Below are 17,507 nucleotides of genomic sequence, written 5' to 3' on the forward strand. Positions count from 1 at the left end.
ACTGTGAGTGTGTGTGAAAATTAAGATGAGCACGGTGCTGTCACTGCAGATGCTGGACAAGATTTAGAGGAGCCATAGTTCTGTAGGTTATAACACCCAGACCGCAATGTTTTTGTAACGTCAACAGCTGATCTATGTAACAAGTTTTACTGGATTATTTGAATGTCCTGCTATGAGAATCTGCACTTACTGGCTTCTTGAGGAAAAACAGGGACAGAGCTCCAACAAGAGGCATGTCCCCTAACAACGGCTCCATCACCACTCTCAACACGCCGTGGATCTATGGAAACACAGGATGAACACATTGGTACACACAGAGACAAGCAGACAGCTAAAGAGAGCTCATGGCATGTTGGCCCTTGACATTCCTCAGAGGTGGAACCAACGAAGCCGAAACACATGACAAGTTGGAAACTAGATCGCTGCCTGACTTCACACCCGACTGTGTCAACCTTCACCTTCTTCATAACCCAATATGACAATTACAAGGATTACTGCATTGGAGTTGTTTTGGTTGTGCCACGTGGACAGCGCACAGCTGCTGTGATCGACAGCAGGGAGCAAAGATTTGAATTCTGGCACAAACAGATCTGTTTACAAAGTGTATTTGTATTCTGATGACTGATGTTAAAAACCCTTCTCCAAGTCGAGCTACTTCTGAAAGGTTAATCCCAATAAAGCTTTAGAAACTCCAAGGAATGAGTCTTAACACATTCTTTTTTTAAACTTCACCTTATTTTTGAGGTCAACCAAAACTCTGGATGATACATTATTTCCTGACAAACTTTGGAAATCAGCATCATGTTGAAGAGCTACTGAAGAATATAAATCTCATTTTTATATAAGGAGTCATAGAGAGAGAGAGAGAGAGAGAGAGAGAGAGAGAGAGAGAGAGAGAGAGAGAGAGAGAGAGAGAGAGAGAGAGAGAGAGAGAGAGAGAGAGTGATACTTTATTAATCCCAAAGGAAATTCAAGGTATTCAGCAGCTACATAGATGCCCAAAAAGCATGCTAGTATCAAGGACAGGCAGAAAAACTTGGATAATAATAGTAATATAATAACATATAGTGCAGCGCCTCAATGAAAGTGTCAAGTGTAGGTTAAAATAATAATAAAAAAAAAATGGTGCAATTTGGAAACAGTTCTGATGTGGATCTGAGTGTGGGTTGATCATGACCCTCCCACTGGGGACTTGTAGGGTCTTATGGTCAGGGGAACAAAAGAGTTGTTGCGTCTGTTTGTGGAGCCGGTCAGAGAGAGCAGCCTGCTGCTGAACGTGCTCCTCTGTCTGATCAGCATCTGGTGTCTTGTGTTGTCCAGGATGAACAGTCTTCTCCAGTCTTCTCCTTACCCTCATTTAGTAGGTTTGAAAAAGAAAATTGGCCATTTATTGCAGTATTGACAAAGATGCTGCATCTTGCAGAGTAATGATAGTTTAAAGGCAGTGTCCCCCTGAACCCTACACCACCAGCTGACAAGCAGAGAAACAAAAAAGGAAATTGATTTTCAATAATGGATCTATCAGAAAAGAAGGACGGCTTCAACTTCATGCAGCTTTTGATGTATAAGTGGGTTTGGCAGTGTTTGTCTGAACAGCAGCAGTGGTTCAAGGGTGATCTCCACCACAGCACGCAACAGCCCGATAATAATAAATAATAAATGACAAATGGTGTTAAACTCCACTCAGCTTTCACTAACTGTAATGTGTGTGTGTAAAGTTAAGCAAGGACTGATGGGAGGTAACATCTGATGTTCACAGTGAACCGAGAAATCTCCCGCGTAGGGTCTGCCTGAGTTACGTGATGGGAAAAGTGTGCAACTAATGTATCAGGGAGAAGAATGAACAGCACTCCGAGGAGGAATACTGATGGCTCTTTCCGCTGCTCCTCCACAGCAAGACACAAAGGGGAAAGGATATACAACTTGAAAAATATATTAATTACACAAAAAAGGGAGCCAAATCAAAACATAACTCAGAATGACGTGTATGTTATGATCGTTTAACTATAATCTTATTTCTATCTCTTATCCGTATCTTATATAATATTTATCTTATCATTTCTTATATTTAAGTATCATAAAAGCCCTGCAAAGTAGTTATTGTATATATATATATATATATATACATATATAAATACTGTATATATATGTATAGAAAAGTCTGTCATCATGGATTTGTGTGGTGTGTATAAGTATAAGGACAAAGCGTACAGCCTGCGAAAATTTAGCCTTGGCCACATGATTAAACCAAAATTACTGTGAGCAGCAAATTTAGCCTTGTACAGGGAACAGAGTCTGCAGACTGACACTTTTTCCCTGAAAGATTATCTGTTTTTCTGAATCCTGATGATGAATCATCGTTTATTCGTTAAAATCATTATGCTTCCTTTGTTTCGTTGTCATTCTGCATGATGTATGTTCTGACCATATTTCAATAGCTTAATTAAATCTACTGAAAACTGGTTCATCTCTCAAGTCTTATTCTTGGTATCTTAGACACTCAGTTTCAGTCCATATATTCACCTAGTTGGAAGGAACATATTGAAAAGCGTTTAAAATGTTTTTCCACAACACATCCTCAAGCCTGAAAGGGCCGTTAAATTAATGACGAGGTTTGTTTGTATGTTTGATTTTTCCAAAACTATAATATGCCTCACCATTACCCAGCAGTTTTCTTGTCAGGATGTGTTTTATGATTACATTGCTCCTTATTTGCATCATCATTTTACAATGAAATGAATCCACACGATTGTGTTCTTGAATTATATTTATGTCATAACATTTAATTAAATTCACTAGAAAGAATGTTCAAATAAAACGGGGAAAAAGGTCTGCTGTCCTAATACGGTCATTGATCTATACGTATATGAGGGACAGAAACAGAAAGTGGCTGATTGCCTCACAATTTACAGCTGACAGTTGAGCTTTTACAGCAACGTTTCTTTATATCCGATATATCGCACAGATTTTCTGACAGCCGTTAGAGACGCCAAAGCCAATGCTGAGAGAAAGTACCTTTGTATAGACGTGAGGTAAATCAAATAAGAAGGAATCTCCTGACCTGAATGCTCTTGATCCCTGCTTTGCAGTAGTAGCGTTTGATGTCCACATCGATCTCAGTGTTGCCAACAAAGCTGAGAGACCAAATAAAACAGAAAAATGTCAGGGGTCCAACACTATTTAACACTTTTCAAAATAAAGCATTACCATTATCTTAGTTTTCCAGGCCTTTAATGCCACTGCCATTCAGCAAACATTATTTTAATGCAATGTATCTCTATTTTTTCACCAAAAGTATTAAAAAAACTACCAAATGAAATAAGTTGAAACTTGCTGGAGATGTGCCCAAGTAGAACCTTTAAAATTGCAACAGAGGGGATTAGCCTTGGCAAAAGATGCTATCTCTAAATCCTTTTTATGGTACCGGTACATCTGAATGCCAGTGATGGTGTGAAGAAGAAAGGTCATTTATTTTCTGACTTCTGTATGAAGACAGTTTGAGTGTGCACTTTAAAGCTTGAATATGCATATTAAACCTGCTTGCATACTAATGCAGCGGTTGTTGTTAGCACATATATGCCATTATAAAAGTGACTCCAGACCAGGTTTCTTCTGTGGTGACACACTGCATCATGGGTTATAGTATGTCAGGTAGACTGATTAGTTGAACACCGGAAACCTTTTTAGAAGTAGCACACCATCTGGGTACAACTCACATCCTGCAGATTGCACACGTGTTCTGTGTTCTGCATACCACAATTTGGCAAAATCAGATAGAAGTGTAGACACCCATTTAAAAAGAGTCCTATTTTATTGCGTATATAGCCACACCCCTCACTGTCATATCCCGTAACAGCATGCTGCACCCTCTGTTTTGCATCAGACTTCCACACACTCAATGAGGCATATCCAATTTTAACATTATGTACACATTCATAAAGACCATATTTGCAGCTTTTATCATCTGTGTAAAAGTGTACAACACTAAAATGAGAAAGAATAAAAAAAGAGCTGCTCAAGTTAAACAGTAGCGATGACTCACCTGATCTGGAGGTCCATAATGATCTGTCGCCTGTCCACATTTTCAGTGTACACCTTGACCCCATTGATCCTTAAAGGCTGCAAAATAACAGAAAGAAACTTTATGCCCACTACCCCTGATTATTAGCACGGTGCCAGCATCCCCACGTCTCCCAGCCCCCACATGATTCCTGCAAGTTTAACCCCTCTCCCGACCCCTCATGGAAACTATTTGTGTAACAAGAACGTGTGTCAGCGACCTCCACATACTGTATGCCCATGTTCCAGCTAACCCTCCCCAGCTGTCCCACAACACCTGCTGCTGGTGGTCGGTTTAGCCACTACTGGAATAACACATGACACAAACCACGCGCTTCAAAATGCTCACTTTATCTCCGATATCGATCTTGGTGAAGGAGAAGGTGCTGAGGTGGGCGTGCGATTCCTTCACTGCCGGCTCGATTGTCTCGTGGAACAGTTTTTCCACAAACTGGCAGATGTATGGCCACATCTGTTTCACCGTCTACAGGGGACACAAGGAGGGAAAACTTTTTTTTTCCATTTTAAAACTACTGTAAGTGCACATGTGCTGTGCTTCTTATTTTAGGTTAATCTAGCTGATTCATACAGGTGGGGCTGTCACACTGTGAATGACATACGGGTTTAAAATATTCAAAAATATAGTTCTATTTAAGGAAAACAGTGTCACACCCAGTGTAATCAGTTGATTTGGAAAACTCATGAAATATTCATTTATTTTGCCCCACCTCTGCGCTAGTTTAATATGTACTCATGAGTGTCTGAATGTACATCCTGGCGGTTGCCATGGGGATTGGCGAGGGTTACTGTGTTTCCCTCTGCCGCAGACATGGGGATGAATGTTAAAGTCAAATGTGCTGCAGTGTGGTGGCCCCCGTGGGAGGAGGAGAGAGAGCAGTGGGGCTACAGACATAACATTTAACCTAGTCACCAAAAGCAAGAGAAAAAAAAGATTCACCAAATGAAAACAAATTACTTTCAAATCATTTCTTTACCTTGTTCAACCACTCTACCCGCTCTACGTCTGGGAAATGGACCTACAGTGAAGAAAATACAGCAGATTATTACACATAGGATTTCGTTAATCATGTTAATAATACTTTAAGCAGTCCATATTTTTGCTTATTTACGACCTATTCATTTCCCCTTTGGGGGGAAAAAAACCACATGAAATTCATTTGTTCAAAACTACGTGGTCCCATGTGACCTCATGTGCATCTGATTTTGCACGTGAAATCTAATGTGTGAAAACATGTGAAAATCACAAGTGAAATATGTGAAATGTATGAGAAACATGCACTTTACCCAGGGGTTATATGGCTCTGGAAGACTGACAGTTCAAACGTCCCCTGAAAAGCTGAAGTGTATATTGCCATGTGAAATGTAAGGTGTTATATGTGAAACTCAAGCATATGCCACATGAATACAATACAAATTCCTATTTGAAACACTACCACGTTTTGGGAGTTGGGACAGAACACCAAACTGCAGGAGACTGGGCAGGAGTAACAACAAAGACTTTTCATTTGCACCAACAATGCTGTTGGCTAAAACAAAAAGTAAAATCAAACAGCAATTATAAGAACGAGCACAACAAAACAGGGGGAAGGAAGGAAAAACAAGACGACATAGATAATCTTTAAAAAAATACGTTACCATAATTTCCAAATCATGTGACATAACATAAAAAACATAAAAAATTAATGTCCAACAACTTTTCCATCTAAAGTTAAGGGGGAAAGCCTATAAAAACTAATGCAATGTCAAAAGCATTAAAAACTGGCTTAACAACTGAAATACCAATGAATAGCTAAAAATGTTAACAGTGGACGCTGGACAATTGAGCAGATAGATAGATAGATAGATAGATAGATAGATAGATAGATAGATAGATAGATAGATAGATAGATAGATAGATAGATAGATAGATAGATAGATAGATAGATAGATAGATAGATAGATAGATAGACAGACAGACAGACAGACAGACAGATAGATAGATAGATAGATAGATAGATAGATAGATAGATAGATAGATAGATAGATAGATAGATAGATAGATAGATAGATAGATAGATAGATAGATAGATAGATAGATAGATAGATAGATAGATAGATAGATAGATAGATAGATAGATAGATAGATAGATAGATAGATAGATAGATAGATAGATAGATAGCACCGTATAGACATCCTCTCTAGCATTTGTGATATACAGGCCACAAAGCTACTGTATATACATTTTGCATTTGTTTATCATACTTGACTATTAAATATACCAACTACAATAAATAGCTTCACCTCAGTGTCTGCTGTCTACATCTGCTTGTGTAGTCATCCCTGTATTGACTTTGTCTGTGTCTCCTTTCTCTATTCTACATTCTCTCTGTCTGTTTTCTCTTTTCCTGCTCTGTCCAGCTGCCTCCGTCAGGAGGGTCCCCCTTTATGATCCAGGTTCTGCTCAAGGTTTCTTCCCTCCTAAAGGGGAGTTTTTCCTTGCCACTGTTTGGCTTGAGGTTTTTCTCCCACTAAGGGAGTTTTTACCTGACATTGTTTATGTAATAATTGCGCAGGGGTCATGTTCTGGGTCTCTGGAAAGCGCCTAGAGACAACTTCTGTTGTAATAGACGCTAGCCTCATGTCATGTGCTGGATTCCATCAATTATTTCTGGCTCTGATGAAATCATTTTTGTTCAATCTTTTTTTAACCAACATACCGGTAAAGTGGAATTATTTTTTTCAAAATACGTTTAACTCTGAACTTCAAGAAAAAAAAAGAAAAGGTTCTGCAAATATTATTCCCATTCCCATTACTTCTTATATATTCTTATTGATTCTCATGGAAAGTTTCCAATTTGATTTTGAAAGACCGAAGTAAATCATACATTTATTTAAGTAAAAGACATAACTGAATTAAGGCTCATGTGCTGGTGTGGGGAAACAGTGACCTGGCGATTAGTAGTGGTTCTTGTTTTGATTCCCACAGTCCTAAAACATGTGGGTTAAGTTAGGTTGGAGATTCTAAATTGTCCTTAAGAATGAATGTGAGTCTGTGTGTTTTTTTGTCTATCTGTGGCCCTGCTATGAACTGGCATCCTGCTTTTCAGCCAAACACAGCTCCAGGATACCTGTGAAGTGGGGGATTGATAATGCATGGATGGATCATGGTGTGTAGCGTGGCTCATGCAGTTTCTCAATCACTACATTAACAAGTCCTGAAAGAAAGATAATATTGTGCAGGTGACTAAAGATTTGACATGCAATGCAATGGCTACAAGAGACAGCACGATATTTCACTGGTTGGCTGAGGTGCTTATGCAGCATTTGTGTCAAAGTGAGAATGAAGCAGTGACAAAGTCAGGACTACAAGGAACAGAAAGCACCAGATTATATAAAAAGACTCTAAGGCTAGTGGAGTGTTTCAGATCTGCCTGAAAGAGGTACAGCAAAGTATTCCTTAAAACGCCTGACACAGTTCCCTTATTCAGAAAATAGAACAGATTTTATTGCTACTGTGGCAAGGAAGTTAAGGTTCAAAATTGCTGTCATTGACAAGCCAGCTGCCTCAGTTTCTTATCAAACATGGATGTTTTCTCTTAGTTTATTGTATCTAAAGAAATTAAATTGTTAAAAGGAAAAAAAGGAATACAAACAGAGGTAAAGCAAAAACTTCTATTACTAGGTGCAAAATTACTTTAAGGAAATGCAAAGCAACCACACAAACCAATAAAAAAAGGTGCAGAATTTAAACAAATAGATGCAAAATGAGCACAAAGCCAGACAAATCAACTGGAGGTTAAACCTGACTGACCGAGTCACATAAATAGATGCTTAACCTTTCTAACGGCAAACAAAACCATACAGACAAGAGGAGTCCAAATGCTCCTTTTCATTTGTGGCATTTCCAATGCTGATTCAGATCAGAGTCTGACCTGAGTCTGAAACCCTCAGCAGCACCGACCCACAACTTTTTTAATAAAGCTTTTTTTTAAAGTGCTACATTCAAAGATTTCCAGTTTGAAGAGTAATCAAAGGTTATTTGTTCATAACCAGTTTTGACAACCGAAGCCATGTTGCCTTGTATTTTTCACAAAGAAGGTGCTTTTTCTTGGAAACCTTTCCATCAAGCCAGATGAATATCGAAGATTTATGGTAAGTACAGATACATGCTCCTCAAACATCCATGAAATAAACTGTGGTGTACCCCAAGGCTCAATTGTAGGTACCACGCTTTTTAATCTATACATGTTACCACTAGTTTATATATCATCAGGAAACATGGCATCCACTTCCACAGCTATGCTGATGACACGCAGGTGTATATTACCATGTCTCCTGATGGCACAAGGCCAATTGATGGCCTTTTTAATTGTATCCAAGGTATCAAATCCTGGATGGCAGAGAACTTTTTACAACTCAACCAGGACTGAAGTTTTAGTTATCTGCCCTGAAGCAAGAGAGAGAAACATATGTCAAAATTACAATCACTGTTTTTAAATTCATCAAACCAAGTCAAAAATCCAGATTGCTGGCCTTTGGAAGACAATTCTGGACTGACTCCTCCCCGCTTGGGGTGGGGTTGCCCTCTTGTCTCCTGTTGATAGGCGAGGTGGCTGGCGTGGCATCCCCCTCCTGATGCAAAGGGCTTCACATGATGTTTCCTCTTTGGTCCCTCCGTGCTAAGCCTTATGTTATTTTAATCAGTGCTGTGCTAGGGGGCAGTTTTTAGTGTAGGGTTGGAATTGAATTTGTGTTTGTCATATGTGCATGTATGTATCTGGCGGGACTGTTTTTAACTTTTATTATTATTATTTTTTTTTTATATATATATATTTATTTATTGCGAGCACTGTAAGAATTTACAGGATGCATGGTACATGTCAGAAAAATAAGATACAAACTCACAAATTCAATTCATTGAACATACAAAACTTAAATATTCTACAGTACTTTTATTATTTTTGAATGTGTAAAGCACTTTGTGCTACATTGTTATTTATGAAAAATGCTTTAGAAATAAAGATGTATTATAATTAGTTTTATTAGGGCCCGAGCACTTGCAGTGCGAAGGCCCTATTGTATCTGTAGGAATTATTCTTCTTCTTCTTATTGTTCTGACAAAAGGAAGGCCTTTTTGCCCCCCTAAACGTGCCCAAAAAGTCACCAAATTTTGCATGCAAGTCAGGCCTGGCGAAAAATTTGATATTTAATGGGTTGCATTAATGGGCGTGGCAAAATGGCTCAACAGCGCCCCCTTGAAAACTTTGTGCCTCAAGCCCCACAATGCGGTTTGTCGTACATGCACGAAAATCGGTACACACCTGTATCATGGCGCAACTTAAAGAAAAGTCTCTGGGCGTCATGTCGAGAAACCGAACAGGAAGTCGGCCATCTTGAATTAATCGTGTCATTTTGGCGAAATTTATGCCTTCCTTCAGCAGTTAATACGGCCCGAATCGTAACGTTCCCCCAAGTGTGTTATACATCAAAATGTGCGTCTCCATCCTCCGACACCACGCATTACTTTTCTTTTTCAAAAGCGTTACCGTGGCGACGCTAGACGCCGAAAAGCCCGCCCCCCCTTCATCTGATTGGTTCAGACAGAAAAGACTTTGCGCCTCAAGCCCCACAATACGGTTTGACGTACATGCATGAAAATCGGTACACACCTGTATCATGTCACAACTTAAAGAAAAGTCTCTTGGCGCCATGGCCGAAACCGAACAGGAAGTCGGCCATTTTGAACATTCTGAATTAATCGCGTAATTTTGGTGCAATATATGCCATTCCTTCGAGAATTAATACGGCCCGAACCGTATCGTGAACCCAGATGTGTTATACATCAAAATGTGCGTCTCCATCCTGCGACTACCCGCATTACTTTTCTCTTTCAAAAGTGTTACCGTGGCGACGCTAGACGCCAAAAACCGCGCCCCCCTTCATCTGATTGGTTCATATTTGATAGTTCCCCAAAAGTCACCAAATTTTGCATGCAAGGCAGGCCTGGTGATAAATTTGATATTTCATGGTTTGTATGAATGGGCGTGGCAAACTGGCTCAACAGCGCCACCCGGAAAACTTTGTGCCTCAAGCCCCACAATACGGTTTGACGTACATGCTCGAAAATGGCTACACACCTGTATCATGGCACAAGTTAAAGAAAAGTCTCTTGGCGCCATGGCCGAAACCGAACAGGAAGTCGGCCATTTTGAACATTCTGAATTAATCGCGTAATTTTGGTGCAATATATGCCATTCCTTCGAGAATTAATACGGCCCGAACCGTATCGTGAACCCAGATGTGTTATACATCAAAATGTGCGTCTCCATCCTGCGACTACGCGCATTACTTTTCTCTTTCAAAAGTGTTACCGTGGCGACGCTAGACGCCAAAAGGCGCGCCCCCCCTTCATCTGATTGGTCCATATTTGATAGTCACGAAATTTTGCATGCAAGCCAGGCCTGGCGATACATTCGATATTTCATGGTTTGCATTAATGGGCGTGGCCTAACAGCTCAACAGCGCCCCCTAGAATACTATTCTTTGCCATAACTTTTGAATGGTTTGACATAAAGAGTCGTGTGTGGTGTCATGGGAGTCGGTATTGAGTCCTTGACCATAATTGATGAAAATTAGCCCCGCCCCTTCTTCTGATTGGTTGTCCCTATTTCCTGCTATAACATTTGAATGTTTTGAAATAGAGAGTTGTGGGTGATGTCACCTGAATCGGTATTGAGTCCTTGAGCTTCGTTGGCCTTAATTAGCCCCGCCCCTTCTTCTGATTGGTTGTCCCGATTTTCTGCTATAACTTTTGAATGGTTTGACATAGAGAGTCGTGGGTGGTGTCATCAGATTCTGTATGGAGTCCTTGACCTTCATTGGCCTGAATTAGCCCCGCCCCTTCTTCTGATTGGTTGTCCCTTTTTTCTGCTATAACTTTTGAATGGTTTGACATAGAGAGTCGTGGGTGGTGTCATTTCTGATATGCTTATGGGGGGCGGTGGCTGTGAGTGCGAGGGCCCATTCATCGCTGCTTGCAGCTTTAATTATTATTATTATTATTAGTAGTAGTAATAGTAGTACTACTACTACTACTACTACTACTAGTAGTAGTGGTAGTAGTAGTACTACTACTACTACTACTACTACTAGTAGTAGTAGTACCGGTAGTATTGTTATAATACTCTTTTGGATGGGTTACCAAGAGAAAACCTTGAAATTGAATTGAAATCTCTTTGAGCATCACGCAATCTGATTTTTGTGGTGAACTTGGTAGAATGTCCTCTTCCGCAAAGAATAACGTTTTACACTTGTAAACAATATTTCTCAGGAAAGGTATATTCATAGTGTGTGGAAACTGCCTTGAGACTCTTCACAGATCACGCAGAAAAACAGTGCCTCCTTAAAGACCACTATCATTCCTTTCCTTTATGGCATTGTGTTAACCTATCCTAACCTTTTTTCTTTTTTTTTATTAAGGTGTGTTAACACACACTTTAATAATGCTTAGACAACTAAACAACTACCAAAACCTCTGCATTTATAGTTGCTCACACTTCACATATCTAAATAGTTTACACATGCTACCTCTGAATTTTGGCTTAGTTTTTGTTAGACATAAAAACAGAAGAATGGTGTGGGCTACCTTTCTTTTCACAAGATTTTGTCAACATCTAGGGATCTCAAACAACTCAAAGTGGCACTGTCTAATAATCTGTCAATAAAATTGTATAATTAATTATTCTGTTTTTGCCTTTGTTCTTCTTTCATGCATTTTTTTATGGTGTTGTTTATCAAACCCGTAAAAAGCCATGCCAAACACTTTAAGTGTTACAGAAAGTTTCTTCTGCACCAGAAAGCCACTTCCTAACTTAACTAATAAGATCCAAAGACATAAACTGCAAAACAATGAAATGCACTTTAGCAAATAATGCTTGGGAAAGCAAATAATCAATTGAAAGAAGGCTTTATGTAATGCCACCTGTGCCCAGATTAACTTTGGCATAGTGTGTGCGTGTGTGTGTGTGTGTGTGTGTGTGTGTGTGTGTGTGGAGAAACTAGCAGTAGCCAAATTTAAAGCTGTAAGTGGTGAAACTCCCCAACGCTCATGACAGCTCAGTATTGATTGATTGATATGCGCTCACAGTCTAGTGCGTGCTGTGAAGCACTGGATTGTGTGATGTCGTTTTCCCTTATGATGCACAGGAGCTGCAGATCTGAGGAGAGATGCACGCAAAGCTCCCTACTCACAGACTTTAAAGCAAGGAGTGTTTGGTGTCTGAATAATGTTGCTTTCCTGTAAGTGGGATGTTCTCACTCTGGCCCATAGGCCCCATATATCTCCTCTCTTCCCAGTTAACAACCTCAGTGCATCCTTGGCCTCATGTCAGCAGAATGCACATTTAAACCTTCTCTCAACTGTATGGCTGAAACCTGCTGTTAATGGGGGATGAGTCCGATTTTTTTTTTAAACTCAATCCTGCCAGTTTATTTGTTATGCAACTGAGACTTCAGACTCACTTTAATTCACAGCTCATTAAAGTTATCCTTTTACTAGCTTAAAAATCAAATGAATGAGCCAAGCTGCCACCTTAGAGACTCTGGTGTTCTAAAAAGGACTTATTGGAGGAAAAACTTTCAGTTTTGCTTCAGTTGGTGCAAAACAAACACATTACAGTGAAGTATAATTTTCTACAGTTGGCTTACTTATGTCTAGCTAACATGGTAGATTTTAACTTTTTGTAAAGGAGACATAACCTTTGTGATACCTATTCTTGAGGACTAAATGGAAGTTATCTTGCATATTTAGCCAAGATATTACAGAAGTAAAGCTCCCTTTGCAACCACATGTTTTCAGTCATTTCCATAGTAACTGGTTAAATGGGGTGGAGTCAGCATCCACCCGCCGTTTTTCAAGCCCACTCTGAGGCCACGTTTACACGTAGCCGGGTATTTACAAAAATGGATATTTTCCCCTCTACGTTTTCAAAAATATCCTCGTTTACACGGACTCGCATGAAAACGCTGTTAACGTCATGCCAGCCAATCAGAATCCTGGAAAAAACATCAACAAATGACACGTGTAACTTCCAGTTAAGGCTGATTTATGTTTCCGCGTTACACCAACGCAGAGCCTACGGCGTAGGGTACGCGGCGACGCACACCGTATGGCGCGCATCGCTGCGTACCCTACGCCGTAGGCTCTGCGTCGATTTAACGCGGGACCATAATTCAAGCTTTACTTCCAAGACGGAACGAGAGTCTGAGAGAATTTAAAACAGGTAAAATATAAGAAAATATTGACGGTGGCCAAACAAATTGTAAACACAGGTCGCACTCATGACGCTGCTGGTGACGTTTCTGTCACATAATGTGACGTAAATCTCAGTTTTCCTCCATTTTCTCTGTTTAGACGCAAAAGTGAAAACTGAGTTTTTGAAAATCTCCACTTTGGCCGGAGTTTTCAGAAATGATCGTTTTTGGGGGCTTTGACCTCCGTTTTCGTGTAAACGAACGGCCAAAACGAAAGAAAACGCCTCCGTTTTTGCCCCGTGTAAACGGGGCCTGAATATCTAACCAGCAGTATGGAGGTGTTTGAGCACTATAAACGTTCCTGTGAAACTACCTGGGACCTCCACTCATGTCTCTTGTGTCAACCAAACTTTAGAGATATAATACAATATGGGATTTGTGATACCCTGCAGATCTGAAGTACTCCCTAAATTACATATTCTCAGATGTATTCTTTTCAGACCCCAAATTACTGTGTTGTCTCAAAGTTTTGGAGACATAAAACACCAGGAAATATGCTTTTTCTCCCCACGTGTCCCCTTTAATTACCAAAGCAGTCAACTTCCATATGTCTCCCCATCACTCTCACAAACCTCTTTCAAAGGTAGTGCAGAGAAATGTTGCATAATGTATGTCTATTTGTCTTGGGTTATACCTCTACTTCCTAAAATATGATCTGTTTTGTCATTGATTTAGTATGATATGATCTATTTATTTACTATTTACTTCGGTAACCACTTTGCAAAAGGTTAACTGCTGAGAGTCTGTCAAGAGGTTATAAACACTAAACTGTTTTACCTTGATAAAGAAGTCAAGGCCCCCTGTGCTCTCTGACACCTTTGCGAGATACAGTGATGCAGAAATAGGCTGAATTTCTGCAGGGCATATTGTGAGTCTGGATCCCAAAAATAACAGAGGCCCTGTGGGTGTGTTTCCTTCCCAGCGTGGTGTCTGGTTTACCATTGTACCATTCTGTATTTAGACTGAGTGTAATGTCACTGCTGTGGGGACAGCTGCGTCTTCCCAGCTTTGCAGCGCTGCACCACCTGATGTGGTAAGACGATTCGTGTTTTCCTGGAAGCTCCAAAATATTTTTTTTCCACAAAAAAATACCACACACCCCGGCGACTATTGACACCGCCTGTCTTGCATCCAGCATTTTCCGCATGCATTTCTTACCCATGGTGGTAAATCAGAGGTTGTAAGACCCTGCTTTGCACTTCTCTCCTCTTGATCAAAGAAAGCCAAAGCTCTGCTCAGCCGACTGTTCTTCCCTCCCGTGTTCCTCCTCCACCAGAAAAAGATGACCAGTCCAATCAGCAGCCAGCTGAAGCTCAGTTCAAAGTACCCTAGGGCGTAAATAGGGAAAATAAGTACGAATGTTTTGATGAAGTGGATCCAAGTGTGGGCGAGCTGGCCGGCGGAGGACGGCGGGGAGCCGGCTGCGCTCTCCACTGACGGCTGTTCAAAGTTGGCGCAGTTGGGCTGAGCGCCGCCCGACGCAGGGTGTCCATTCTCCTTAGGAGATGCGGGACTCGCTTTGGGTGAGTGGGCTCCTCGTGGAGATGTCATGCTGTCTCTTGACATGTCTCCGTGGACCCCCGAGTCTGCCCCTCAATGTGTCAAAATGCGGATTTAAGCTCCAGTGATACAGTTCCCATGCATGCGCGACGCGCTTCTTCCTCCGGGGAGCCCGAGCTGCTCTCACGTTGGCTCACAGGCGCACCTGCCCATCCTCCCGGGAACCGCTGCTGGCATCCGCCTCTTTACTCCCCAGTATGAGCAACAGCTCGAGAAAGCTTTCCATTTAATAAACTGCTCTGCTCAGCTGATACAGTCCACGGCTCGTGTCTTCCTGCGTGCACAGGGTGGGTATGATCACTCCTCAGAGCGCACGGACATCCAGTAAGATTGGATAGACGTGAGATACGGCGCCATCTGGTGTTCATTTTTGTTAACAACTATTTATTGCTTTCACTATAGGCTATATAGAAATGTTCAAAAACAATTTAGAAAAACCGAGGCACTCAAGAAGTAAGAAAAATATAAATGGCCTTTATTAAATCATGGCTTAGAAAAAGTTAAAATGCCTAGAAAAAGTTAAAATGCCTAGAAAAGGTTAAAATGCCAACATGTTTCGGGCATGTAGGCCTTCCTCAAGGCAGATAACAAAGACTTTGTTATCTGCCTTGAGGAAGGCCTACATGGCCGAAACATGTTGGCATTTTAACTTTTTCTAGGCATTTTAACTTTTTCTAAGCCATGATTTAATAAAGGCCTTTTATATTTTTCTTACTTCTTGAGTGCCTCGGTTTTTCTAAATTGTTTTTGAATCTTTTGGATCCCCATGCCGAAGAGCACCTGAAGTATACTCTTTTTTTACACCCAGCAGCACTCCATGCATTTGTAGTTGCCTTATATATAAATGTTATTCCAAAGTAAAACATGAACACAGCCATATTCCAGGGACTTTATGACAGCATTATTGCTGAGCTGAGGCATCAACCAAAATGAGGCAGAAACAGACTCAAGCTTGTTTGAAAATATCTTCATGAGTTTATATCAGAATCAGAATCAGCTTTATTGGCCACGTTTGAGCATTGTCCAACAAGGACTTTGACTCAAAAATTTGACTTAAAAATAGAAAACAGTAAATAAACAGATGTGGCACTTATTAACATATATACAGTCAAAAAACTGAAAGGTGCAGCAGTATGAGGTAGAAAAATGACGGCTCTAAATAAAATAACATATATACACTTTTTTAAAAGTGAAAGGTGCAGCAGAATGAGGCAGACATGATTATTGTTGGAAGGTGCATTGTTGCAGCACGTGATAGTGCCATTAAATTACTGTTATTGTTGTTATTGTCATTGCACGGTAATGGATTTCTCCGAGACTCTATTAATTGTGAGAGTTCATCAGAGCAACAGCTTGGGGGATGAACTCTCACAATTATAGATATAGAAATATAGAAATAGTGGCAAACAAGAGATGTAAATGAAGCAAGCAAATCTTCAGCCATGGTCTGGAGTGCTTTATATTGATCCTGACAACAACATAACCCTCCTTAACAGCTAAGGAAAGAATAAAAAAACAATTGAAGCAATAGCTTCACTTTTCATGTGACATGATGCCTTAGTTGTTAATATTAAAGGTTATGTGTATATGTTCATACAAAATAAATCTAAATTTCCCTTTAAACATTTAAAAAAAAAACATGTAAAAATAAATATACAAAAAGAAACGTGAAGTTGAAAGTGAAAGGGAAAATTGAGGCAAATTAGCCATAATCAAAGTAGGATAATGTAAAGCAAATGATAGAAGAGATGCAAAGCAATCAGGAGATTAAAAAAACACACAGATAAACAAATAAGTTTACATGAAAATATGACAAAAATAATTACAAAGGAAAACGTTTCAAATGAGACAAAAAGGTAGTTTATATGATCTAAAACAACAAGAAATACATATTAACCTTGAAGACAGAACGGCTACAAAAGGGATAATTTTTTATATATAGTATGCAGTATAAATAAAAGCCAACTGATCCGTGCCAAAGGATCACAGACACACAAAATGGACAAAACGTATGCAAAGTAATTTTGTACTGACCATTTTTATGTAATTTTTATTAATTTGCAGTAGGATGCAGTGTTTTCTATGACCTATGCTGATTATTAAAAAAAGAAAGAAAAGTAAACCAGGCTGTTTTCATTTATAGTACATTTTCCATCTGCATCTTACAAGAGGAAAAAAAATCCACATATATCATAATTTCAATAAAGACCTTTGTACAGTATTTTACACATTATTTCGTTTATTAGCCTTTTAAAGGTAAGAGTAGACTGGGAACAACATTATTACAATCAAACAACCATAAGCCATAGAATAAAAAAGAAAAGAAAAGAAAAAGAAAAAGAAAAAAGCTCATGTATATTTTGCTGCTCATGCTCAAATCCTGTGGGAAAAAATGTGGGAAACGAAGAGCACCGAGAAATCGCTTCGGGATGTTTACCTCAAACTCATAATCTGTAAAATTAAGGAATGAGGAATGATTCAAAATAAAACAAGAAATAACAAAAGTTGTTTTAGCGGACTTATTTGCGACCCTCAAAGGTTTTTTGTCGAAAATACCATTTTAATGGTAAGACTT

The 17,507-nt window shown here is 39.7% G+C and overlaps 1 protein-coding gene across 4 annotated transcripts in view; it reads right to left on the reverse strand.

Annotated features, from left to right (window-relative positions):
• Positions 1-15,205, reverse strand: part of esyt2b (extended synaptotagmin-like protein 2b) — a 39,363-nt gene extending 24,158 nt beyond the window's left edge. For all 4 annotated transcript variants that reach the window (XM_061713494.1, XM_061713493.1, XM_061713492.1 and 1 more), the window contains exons 1-6: positions 14,531-15,205; positions 5,055-5,096; positions 4,409-4,543; positions 4,043-4,119; positions 3,062-3,134; positions 191-280 (exon numbers count right to left, since the gene is read on the reverse strand). In XM_061713494.1, coding sequence (XP_061569478.1) covers positions 191-280; positions 3,062-3,134; positions 4,043-4,119; positions 4,409-4,543; positions 5,055-5,096; positions 14,531-14,938 — 825 coding nt within the window. In that variant the 5' untranslated portion in view covers positions 14,939-15,205. The remainder of the gene's footprint in view (positions 1-190; positions 281-3,061; positions 3,135-4,042; positions 4,120-4,408; positions 4,544-5,054; positions 5,097-14,530) is intronic.
• Positions 15,206-17,507: the final 2,302 nt, after the last annotated feature.

The sequence above is a fragment of the Cololabis saira genome, chromosome 22, assembly GCF_033807715.1.
Source record: "Cololabis saira isolate AMF1-May2022 chromosome 22, fColSai1.1, whole genome shotgun sequence".
NCBI classification, from domain to species: domain Eukaryota; kingdom Metazoa; phylum Chordata; class Actinopteri; order Beloniformes; family Belonidae; genus Cololabis; species Cololabis saira.